Raw genomic sequence first — 11,003 nt, 5'->3', positions numbered from 1 at the left:
AAGCATCAAAGAGAATTTTATTTCTGACCTCCTCCAATAGATAGGAAATAGACGAAGCATGGTAAAAGAGTGAAACTATAAGTGTACTCAGTCCCTGAGGAAAGGGCTAGTTAAAGAACAATCATGGTGCACATATGTTGGGATCTAATTCATAAATATTCAGATAAGCACACTGCAGTGAGCATTAGGAAATCTAACCATTGGCTTCCAGTCAGAAAAAAGTTCATCAAAAGCTGGTAGAGAAATCTTCACCAATTTGCTAAGTGGTTCAGAAATTTCAAGGTAAGCGGACAGGGATGAAGAAGCTACTAGAAACACAGCGCCTTGAGGCGATGGTGATCAAAATCCTGATTATCCGGCCAAATTCCTTTAATAACCATGAGAAGTTAAGTGTTTAATTTAACATTTCCTATATAAAAAAAAGAGTAACAACACACTTCCAGTTGTTAATCCATGTTTAGATCCAAGCATACGTTCCAAACAACATAGAGAACTTAGTTTGACGAACAAGAATTGTCTAATAGATTGAAGCTGAGCTAATATATGCATATCCTTTATTTAAAAGAAATCCCGAAATGAAAGGGCAGTTAGTCTTGAAAGAAACATGGAGGAACAAACAAAAATTCAGAGTGTTCAGGAGTTGGAAACAGTACCATGAAAAGGTAGAGCTGTGGCAGACATAAGTATAAAAGAATTAAAAACTTATCATTAAATTTCAATCAGTTTGAGTTGCATAAAATCTACAGAGGCTGTAGCTAATAAGGAATAAATGAATCATATCTCCATCCTACCACCTATTGCTAAACACCTGCAGGAATGGTAAATTTTAAAGGACATTTCGGCGAATTATTTGATGGACCCCTTGAAGGTACTTGTATTGATTTATCAATCATACAATTATAACCACTACCAATGCTGGAGCCTCCAACGCTTATTCTTTCTTCTACTTTTAATATCCCTTCTTCAGAAAAATAAGAGGCCATTTCATCCTCCATAACCTCTGTATCATCTTCAGACCAGTAACCAACGGAGTCCTCTTCAGATACGCAGCTCCAATCTTCTGAAAAACAGGAAAATTCATCGTCGGTCTCAGTAACCAAGAGCATAGAACCAACTTCATTTATATCTTCAACTTCATCTGATTCTTCCACACCATCATCATCACTTAAACCCTCTACAAATGGATGACTTAGCAGCATTTCAGCAGTCCATCTATACCTAGGATTCCTCACAAAACAACCTTTCAGGAAACCTTTCGCTTCTTTAGACAATTCGCCTGGAATTTTAGGCAATTCATGCCCTTCCCCAATCTTTTTTAATACATCCTCAGCATCCATATCTTCCTTCTGATTCCACGGAGGATTCCCCGTTAACATCTCAAGCACAATACACCCAAGAGCCCAAATATCCGCGGCAGACTCTTGTACACTATCAGCTACAGCTTCAGGTGACAAATACATAGGAGTACCCCTCCAATAAGTCTCCAATCTCCTCTTTTTACTCTGATTTTCTCTCTTCGCCAATCCCAAATCACCAATTTTGGCCCTAAATTCATTACTTCCTTTACTAGAATTCAACATAAGCAGGATATTATCAGGTTTCATATCACAATGAACATAACCAATCGCGTGAATATAATTTAACCCTCTAAGCATAGACCTAGTATAAGACCTTACCTCAAATTCAGGCAATCCTTTGTTCCCTAATTTCTTGATCCTCTCAGCTAGGGTTCCACCAGAACCATACTCAAGCAACAAGTTATAAACCATCATACCATTCTCACCAGTTGTAGTTTCATCGCCAAAGCATCGAATTATGTACGGACAACCCTTGATGTTATTGAGAACCTCTCTTTCCTTTTGAATTGAACCAGAAATAGAAACTTCAGCGGATTTCACAGCCATAACTGATGGTAAGTAGCCATTTTTTGATCTGGAGTTCTTCAATTTAGCCAGATAAACATGCCCAAAACTTCCTTTCCCTAGCATTGCTCCTCTATACCATGAAACTCCATCTCCAAATTCGTTTACATTACTCTTTAGCTCCATCTTCTTCCCTTGAACTTCAACTTTTTTCTTACTTTCCATACCTTGTTGAACAAAATTTGGTTCTTCCCCCATATAATAAAACTTGAATTGCCTCAGAATTATGGGGTTTGTTTGCTTTGCAAAACAAACAAGAACATGTGAAGGAAATAAAACAAGGATATTGAAATTAGATTAGGGTTATTCTCAGTTTAATAAAATTGCAACCAATGCTGTGTATTACACAACAAATGTGTAAAGAAAGTTAGGGCTTAGTGTTTTTTAATAATAGGTTATAGTTTTTATATGTGAAAGACTCGCGTTTGTTTGAAGGAAGAGAAGACGAAAGAAGCAAGTTGGAAAAAATGTGGCTAACTGGAATAACGGTCATGTGTCCTCTTTTAACGTGTGATGAAATAGACTTTGGGAGTTTGGTTAGAAAACTCACACTCTCACGTTACTAAATTATGGCACGACTTGTACAAATTCTGCTTGTTAAAGCCTTATTTTGGTTACTATTCAATTCATAGCCTCATAGAATGATCATTTGCCATTAATGTAACATACATTTTTCATAAATTTTGACACAATTATAGGTCACTCTAAATTTCTTTGTAAATAAAAGAAGTAGAAGTAGGAGGAGAAGAGAGGATCCATGTAATGTAAGAAATGCCAAACTTTCTTCCGGAACTAAATCAAGTATTAAGATGAATTTTCGGATTTTAATTTGTGTCTTGCCGCTGAGATTTAAAGGTAAGTTATACGAGGTTACAGTTAGACCGACTATGTTGTATGGAGCATAGTGTCGGCCGGTCAAGAACTCTCATACCCAGAAGCTAAAAGTAGCTGAGATGAGGATGTTGAGGTGGATGTGTGAGCATACCCAGTTGGATAAGATTAGTAATGAAGTTATTCGGGAAAAGGAGAGAGTGGTCCTGGTGGAGGATAAGATGCGGGAGGCGAGGTTGAGATGCTTCGGGCATGTTAAGAGGAGAAGTAGAGAAGCCCTAGTTAGAAGGTGCGAGCGGTTAGCCTCTGTGGGCAGCATGAAGGGTAGAGGTAGGCTTAAGAAGTCTTGGGGAGAGGTTATTAGGCGGGACATGACGCAGCTGGAGCTGACTGAGGATATCGCCCTAGACAGGAGGGCGTGGAGGTCAAAGATTAGGGTAGAAGGTTCGTAGGTAGTCGAGCGTTTCTCTTTGTCTTACTCAGTTCGCTAGCATTAGTGTTAGTATGATATCCTTTATTCATAGATGGCTATTACTACCTAGAGTTTGACTGCATTCTTGGTTTCGATCTTATTTCGCTATTATTCCTATTTGTTGCCATTACCTTTTCTTTTTCAGTCGTTCTTTAGCCGAGGGTCTATCGGAACAGCCTCTCTGCCCTTCCAGGGGTAGGGGTAAGGATGCATATATCTTACCCTCCCCAGACCTCACTTTTGAAAAACTATTGGTTGTTGTTTGTTGTTGATTTGTGTATCTTGAAAAATAATAAGGTGAAGCTATCTTGTACTAGGTAAAACTACAATGAAACGATCAATAGAAATTGGAAAAAAATTTTCATGACAACACGCCCTATTCTGCATTGCGTTCACCTCTTCAGCATCTTATTCACCCAACATTCATTATAAAATAAAATAATTATATCTAAAAACTTTAATTTCTTATATACAATAATCGATAAACGACAAAGCAGACAATTTTGAACATGTTTATTGTTCTAAATAGAATACTGTGTTCTAACAAATTTTGCTATATTCTTTCCCCCCTAAAAGCAAGGCAAATCATTGGGACTTGATTTTCCTATAAATGATCCATGTTGCCGATAGTGCAACAATGGCTTTATATGTGTGCCTCATCTTGTATTAGGTAGCCTAGAGTGTTCATAACAGTAGTATTGACACGCAGTCTTTCTTTTTGTTGGTAGTAGGTTTTTATGACTAACCATTCTTTTCTTTCATTGTTAATCACCTTACTATCTTGTTATTTTTATTCTGCTTTTATATGGCTTTTTGGTGCTGTCACTTCTTATCTATATTTTCATTAATATAGTGCTTATGCTTTCCTGAGCCGAGAGTCTATTGGAAACAACCCCTCTATCCTCACAAGATAGGGGGGTAAGATATGCGTACACACTACCCTCCCGAGACCCCACGGTGTGGGATAATATTGGATATGTTGTTGTTGTTATCTGTCTTGTATTAGGTAGTAAAAACACCACAAATAGAATATTTGTATGACAACTGTTCTTATCATTTTATTTTAAAAAAGATTAAACGTATAATCATAAGCTAATGAAATATAGCTGTCTGAAGAGGGCAAATCTAACACATGTGACCTAAGAAAAGAAATAGCCAAAATAGATAGGCATATGTGATACGGGAAAAAGGGTCAAAACTATCCCTTTCGTTTGCTAAATGGTTTATAAATACCCTCCGTCCATCTATCCGTTCAAAAAAATACACTTTGTCCATCTATCCGTCCAAAAAAAAAAATACGAAGTTAATTCTATTAACAAAAATACCCTCGCGACTAACGGCAGAACTGATGGAGTGTGTTTTTTTGAACGCATAGATGGACGGAGGGTATTTATAAACCATTTAGCAAACGATAGGGATGGGTCTTTCATTTAATGACGTGGTAATTTTTAATTGGGCCACGTGGCATTATTGACCAAGAATCAAATATGGGTCTTATTTTTACCCATTTACTTGGTCCGACCCTATTTATTTGACCCGCCTAATTATTTTCTTTCTTTTTCTTTGCTTTTTTTTCCCTCTCTTTTTCCTTATCACCCAGCCACACCCACTCTCATCTCACGAAGAATTTTTAGTGTTTCTTTGTTGAAAAAATCTTTTCTTTGTGTTTGAAAATATGGCTTTGGCGTTCACTTCATCTGCAATTCATGGCTCTTTGTCCCCTCTTCTTCTTCTTATGAACATCCCAAAGGTAACCTTTACTTTTTTTTACCTTTTATAGATTCAATCTTTATCCTAGAATGTGATAATTTCAAGCTTTTTAGCACCTTGGTTTCAATTTTCTCGTGTGCTTTGTATCAGTTATATGTAGTTGTTTTTTCTCTGTTATTTCGTGACTCGTTTGTCTTCTTATGAACAATCCAAAGATTTTCATTACTTGTCCCTTTCAAAGTTTCAATATTTCTCCTAGATTTGATTGATATATTTGGACAATTTTAGCATTTGGGCTCAATTTTTTTGTTTCAGATTTTTGTTTGTTTTGATCCTTGTCTTCTGATCACACCCAACTATGCCTATATAAAAGGACTAAGCGGTCGCTGCAAATATAATCCGGTTTACAAGTCCGGAGTCGAATCCCACAGAGAACTAAGGTTTAGCTACAGCTGTTCACTATCACCAAGAAGACAAGCTTGAACAAATCCTAACTTATAGATATTAAGATTCTTCTGTTTAACTAACAAATTAAAATAGTAAATTAACAACTAACGATACTGAGGGTTATAGAAAAGATTAAGGAGGTCTAGAGTTATGATTTCCCCTATTGTCGGAATCCTTCCCGCTAAGTCTTCTATAATTTCGCCTAAGTATTCTCTACCGATCATGAGCATTCTTATTGCCGTAAATCTCTCCCGAGTAATTACGACAATTTACTAGACGCACTGTCCCGAGCTACGCTAGTTGGTTTTTAATACAGCTCACTTCAGATCGCACCCAAGGCTTCGTTATCCCTAATCCCACCTTTAAACCCTCGGTTATTGATCCCTCATATACTCTGGGAGTGGTGTTGTTCAACAACTACCTAAATATGCACTCTCTCCCGAGTTATGCATACTAAATAGGCACAGCTAATTGAGAGCTCTTCAATCAACCAGAATATAAACGTAGTTGAACAAATAGAGAAAAGCTATGGCTCAATTATATAAAAACATAACAAGAATTTATCCTACAAAAGGTTCTATCAAAACTCTAGATAACAAATTAGCTATTCATAATAGTATGTAAAACTACAATACTAAAAGTCATAACCAACAATGAAAAAAATAGGAAGAGGAAGGAAAAAACTCGTAGAAGAATTCCCCGCCTTGCTCCCAATGTGTTCTTGCCTCCAAGGGTGTTGTCTAACCCTAAAGTAGTGTCTCTCCGCCTCCTTAGGTCTAATTTGTGTCCAAAATATGTCCCCCTTCTTGTTCTTGGCCGGCCTCCTTTGTTTAATATAGAGTTTAGGACTTAAAATCACATATTTTGCACTTTAGTCCCTGAAATTTTCGCTTCCTGCCGCGGTTTTGCCGTGGTCGCGGTGGAACCGCGGCCAAACATGCCCTTAATTCTTCAGTTGTCCGCGACCATCTTCTACCGCGGTTCTGCCGCAGTTTTTCACCCTGTTACGTTTGGAATTTAGAAAAACGTAAAAAATGAAAGTTATAGCCCTTTGAGTTAGCTTTCCAACAATATATTGTGGAGCCCAAATGGAGTTCTGAGCAAAAAGTTATGTCTATTTTACTAGACAGTGCGCAATATGCCTCCTCAAGTCTTCGTTCGTACTTAATTATCAAATTTGACCCCCGAACACGATCCCGGCTTAATTCCTTGAGCTTTTACTCAGACTTCAAAGCTTTAAATTACTTAAATTCATTCCATAACATCTATATAGCTCGGAATCACACCTACAAGGCATAAAACACACAATTAGTGCAAAACACTAGCGATTAAAGCGCAAACTCAATTAAAGTGCAGTAAATTCGAGTGTAATAAGCGACTAAAATATGCAATTATAGCCTATCATCATCTTCTTACTTAACAACCCAAATGTATCTGTTGATTTTCCATTTAAGAGTTTCAATACTTATCTTGAGTTTGATTGGAGAAATTTCAGAATCTGGTTTGAATTTCGGGTTATTTGATTTTGGGTTTTACCTATTCTTTAATTAATTTGTTATTGTGTGTATGCAGTGTCCCAATCGGAGAAGAAGAAAGGGGGAGATCAGATGAGTGGGAATGGGTGTGATAGATACTACCAATTTTTGTAAATGGGTCGGATAAGGTAAACGGGTTGAAATAATATCCATTTTTTGTTCCAGTCAAAGATTGCCACGTGGCCCAATTAAAAATCGCCACGTCATTAAATGAAAGACCCATCCCTATCGTTTGCTAAATGGTTTATAAATACCCTCCGTCCATCTATCCGTTCAAAAAAACACACTCCATCAGTTCTGACATTAGTCGCGGGGGTATTTTTGTTAATAGAATTAACTTCGTGTGTTTTTTTGAACGGATAGATGGACGAAGTGTATTTTTTTGAATGGATAGATGGACGGAGGGTATTTATAAACCATTTAGCAAACGATAGGGATAATTTTGGCCCTTTTCCATATGTGATATGACCATGTGAGATCCGATCACCGACCAAGCAGAAATGAAACGAGAAGTAAACCGTGTATATAGGAGAGTGGCCCAATATGGTTGGGCTTTTCTCTATTTTTAGCCCAAGAGTACTATAAGGGGATCGATCGGGGAAAATTTACACTATGTAGCCGTCTCTTAACATAATAGCCGATAAATATATATTTCTGATATATTTCTATATAATATATATACATAGAATATCTATGTGTTATACATTGTGTATATATCCTAGATATAAGGTTAGCAGCTGTAGTTAATTTGACCGACCGGCCAAATGTGTTAAAAGGCCGAGACTAAATAGTCCAATAAGATCCCAATCTAGGTTCTTCTTTCTTTAATCATTCGTATATTCATTTAAAGGAAGGACTAGCAAAAGCAAAAGCTAGTGAATTCGCCCATTGAAGAATTATAAGCTTGCTTCGCGCTTGGTACTTTCGTCACTAGCTTTTCTTTCCCGCATTTTTTCCTTTCAACAATGATACTAGGTACATATAAGTTATTTCTTTTCCAAAATTTATTAAAAACTGCACTATGAGTGTGCATACAAGTATAGCTTATTCTTCAAATCATACAAGAAATTAAATTTCTCCATAGGATCAGTTGGAGATCGGGAAGTGATAGGTGGAAAAACTGTTAACATATGTTACATTGGTATGAGAATTAGACCAATCTCTATTCTTGGTTTACCAAATGATGTACTCTTATATTATAATATCCATGCTATAGAGCTTTGAACCTGTGCTCACATGCATTAATTGAGAGAGCTCATATATTATCTCTTATATGATTTTAGGCAACTCTTATCTCATTGGCTAACCTTTGAAATTGAGTTAAATGAAGCTCTAATTTTCTTAACACTTGTACTTATATTTCGTTTGGGGAGACAACGAGGAAACGATCGAACACCTAAACTTGACACTAATCAAAAATGAAGAAGCTTAATTAGGGGTTTAATACTGATAAATCCTCTCAACTACACTTCCTTCTAGAAAATTTTTCAGGAAAATTTATTATTGTTGAGTATTGAGATTTTGATGATTAACAAAGTTTGTTCAGATGAAATGTTCTAAGAACCAGGTCCTCAATGTAGCTGCTTAACTGCTTTAAGAACCAGATTCTCAGGATTAAGGAACAACTCCTCAGGGTTGATGATTGTACGTCTTTGGAAAAAAGTAACTTTATCTCAAAGTTGCCCCGACCGAGTTTATTGGAAGAAGACTGCTAAACATGATAAGGATTGTTGCCCAAGAAGATACGCATGCATAGGTGAGAGACAAGAGTCCCATGACTTGTGGAGTCCTTGGAATAGTAGGAGTCCTATCAAACGAGAAGCTGACTATCCATAGGACTCCTAGAAGATCTCGGAGTCCAGGGAAGTTAAATGCTATCTTTCTGGACTGCTGGGATCATCCTTTTGCACATCAACTGAAGAACTGCATTTTTTCACACTCAAGTCGAGTACCAGTGTTGTGTTCTTCTTGAGTCAGTCTAGTAAATGTGTTTTAGAAAATCGAGTTGTAATCAAAGTGTCATAAACAATTAGTGAGTTGGAGTGAGTGTTTATTTTACAAGTTAGAGTAACTTGTAAACCAAATAGCTGTAGTAGGAGTACTAGAGAGTATTGAGTTACAGATTTGTAATCGACACATTTGACTCATTGTTCTAGTGAAGTTGAAGTTGAAAATCCTACGTAGTAGATCGTGGTTTTTATACTTTTTGAGCCTGATGATTTTTGACGTAAAAATTGATGTGTTTACTTTACTGCTTACTTTTACTTTATGCTTAAAGGGTAAGACAAAGAACCAAGTTCTTTAGTAATACATAAAGGCGCAAAATAACAATTATTGATCACTAGCTAGCTAGGTAGTTGTTGTGTATCTTTTTGACTGAAAAATGAAGGCCATAATATTTCCTCTCCAAAGTTGTAGTATAGTGCAGAAGGACCACAAATATCCAACGCAAAAGGGAATTCCAAAAAGCAGCTTTTACTTGAGTATTTCTTCCACATTTGGAATTAATTCTTTCAAAGTGGTGATTGCGTATGCTTTAGTAAATGGCCTGGTGGGGAAATTAAACCACAGAGTAAATTTATTATTTACTTCCCATTTTATGTTGTAGTGGAGTTGGTATCTAGTACTAATTGCAGTATATATCACTTTGATTGTAGATATGCCTAATTATTTCCCTGTTAGCATTTCATTTGCCCAGGTATCCCACGAATGACCAGGAAAATTAATAGTTAATTAATGTGCTAGTATCTTAGCGTTTATCAACATAGTATCTTTGACATAAACTATTAGTAATATAATTAGCGTCTTCCTAATCCTTTGCATGTCATGTAATATGATGTTCGGTTGGCCCATCATATCTCTTTTTAAGCTTTAGTGCTATAACTTTTGCTTTACTACTTTAAGTACCTATATGTGGAGCATGGCAGATCTCCATTAATTGAACTTTTATTCTAATCTCTGATGCCATATCTTTGAGGGAAAAAAAGGAATCAACATTAATGACTTAAATTTTGATTGAAACATTGAGTTATTGAACGCACACGTAAGTATACGCGATCGTCAAGTAATAAAGTGATTAAAAGTCGGATGTCAAACCCCGCGAGAACTTGTGATTAACTATTAACTAAATTAGACTATCCTAACTATCTAACAAGAATTAGACCTAGAAATATTTGATTCTAAATTAATTAAAATAAAGAAAGCAAATAATGAACTCTGAACAAAGGAGGAGCGGCTTTTTATGTTATCAATGTGATGAAAACGATCTAGGGTTATAGGCTATCTTACCAGTGGCGGATCCAGAATTTTAAAGTTATGGGTGTTTGCCGATAAAGACTTCAAAAGAAGAGGAAAAATGAATTTACTTATGGGTGCTCACTCAATATTTATATAAATATTTGTATAATTACCTATATAAATCTACAAAATATGGTCAAAGTTAATGGGTGCTTAAGCACCCACAAGTGCCCATGTGCATCAGCCAATGTATCTTACAATCCTATTGTATTCTTCGATTGAATTGACTAACTAATTTATCTAGGTTATTTGTTAACATGGTTAATATTGCTCATAAGAATCTGTCGAGTTCTTACTCGCCTATTCAAGCTAACCTAACACCTATATGTCTATAGAATTAGAAATAACAAGAACACATTTATAATTCCTGTAAATCAACCAAGCAAGGCAATTAGGTATATATCTATCCTAACCGCGAATACGTTCCCCGATGCCCAGGTTCAAAAACTTGCTCTACACAATCCTATAAGCATTCAAGAACTTCCACTTTCGAGTTCAACTCTAGATTCGTAGATAATATTCAATTGGTGATCAAGAAATCAAATAATTAAGCGCAAGATTGAATAAATAAATTAATATGATAAATCAAGAAAGCAAAATCAATATTCGAATAACAATAGTCATGAAAGAACCACAACCCTAGAACGTGAAGTTTAGCTCCACATAGACATGGTAGCAAAACAACAAATCATACAAAGAAACATAAGAATTACTGAGTTTGGTGGAAGAAAACATGAAATCCGGCCTCCACGGCGGCTCTCTGCTTTCCCTAGGTCAAAAGTTTGTCCA

General features: G+C 36.2%; 1 protein-coding gene across 1 annotated transcript; it reads right to left on the bottom strand.

The window, feature by feature from the left end:
- Positions 1–684: 684 nt before the first annotated feature.
- Positions 685–2,393, bottom strand: LOC109244970 (mitogen-activated protein kinase kinase kinase YODA-like). Its single transcript, XM_019412146.1, has one exon. The coding sequence runs from the start codon at positions 2,118–2,120 to the stop codon at positions 801–803; it is 1,320 nt and encodes a 439-aa protein (XP_019267691.1). The 5' UTR covers positions 2,121–2,393; the 3' UTR covers positions 685–800.
- Between the last annotated feature and the right edge of the window lie 8,610 nt (positions 2,394–11,003).

Source organism: Nicotiana attenuata, unplaced genomic scaffold (genome assembly GCF_001879085.1).
Source record: "Nicotiana attenuata strain UT unplaced genomic scaffold, NIATTr2, whole genome shotgun sequence".
Taxonomy (NCBI): Eukaryota; Viridiplantae; Streptophyta; class Magnoliopsida; order Solanales; family Solanaceae; genus Nicotiana; species Nicotiana attenuata.
The sequence above is the reverse complement of the archived record's forward strand: the minus strand, read 5'-3'. Positions and strand labels throughout refer to the sequence as shown.

Excerpts from the sequence above, each read along its gene's own strand:
- LOC109244970 (XM_019412146.1), bottom strand. The coding sequence starts at position 2,120 with ATGGGGGAAGAACCAAATTTTGTTCAACAAGGTATGGAAAGTAAGAAA.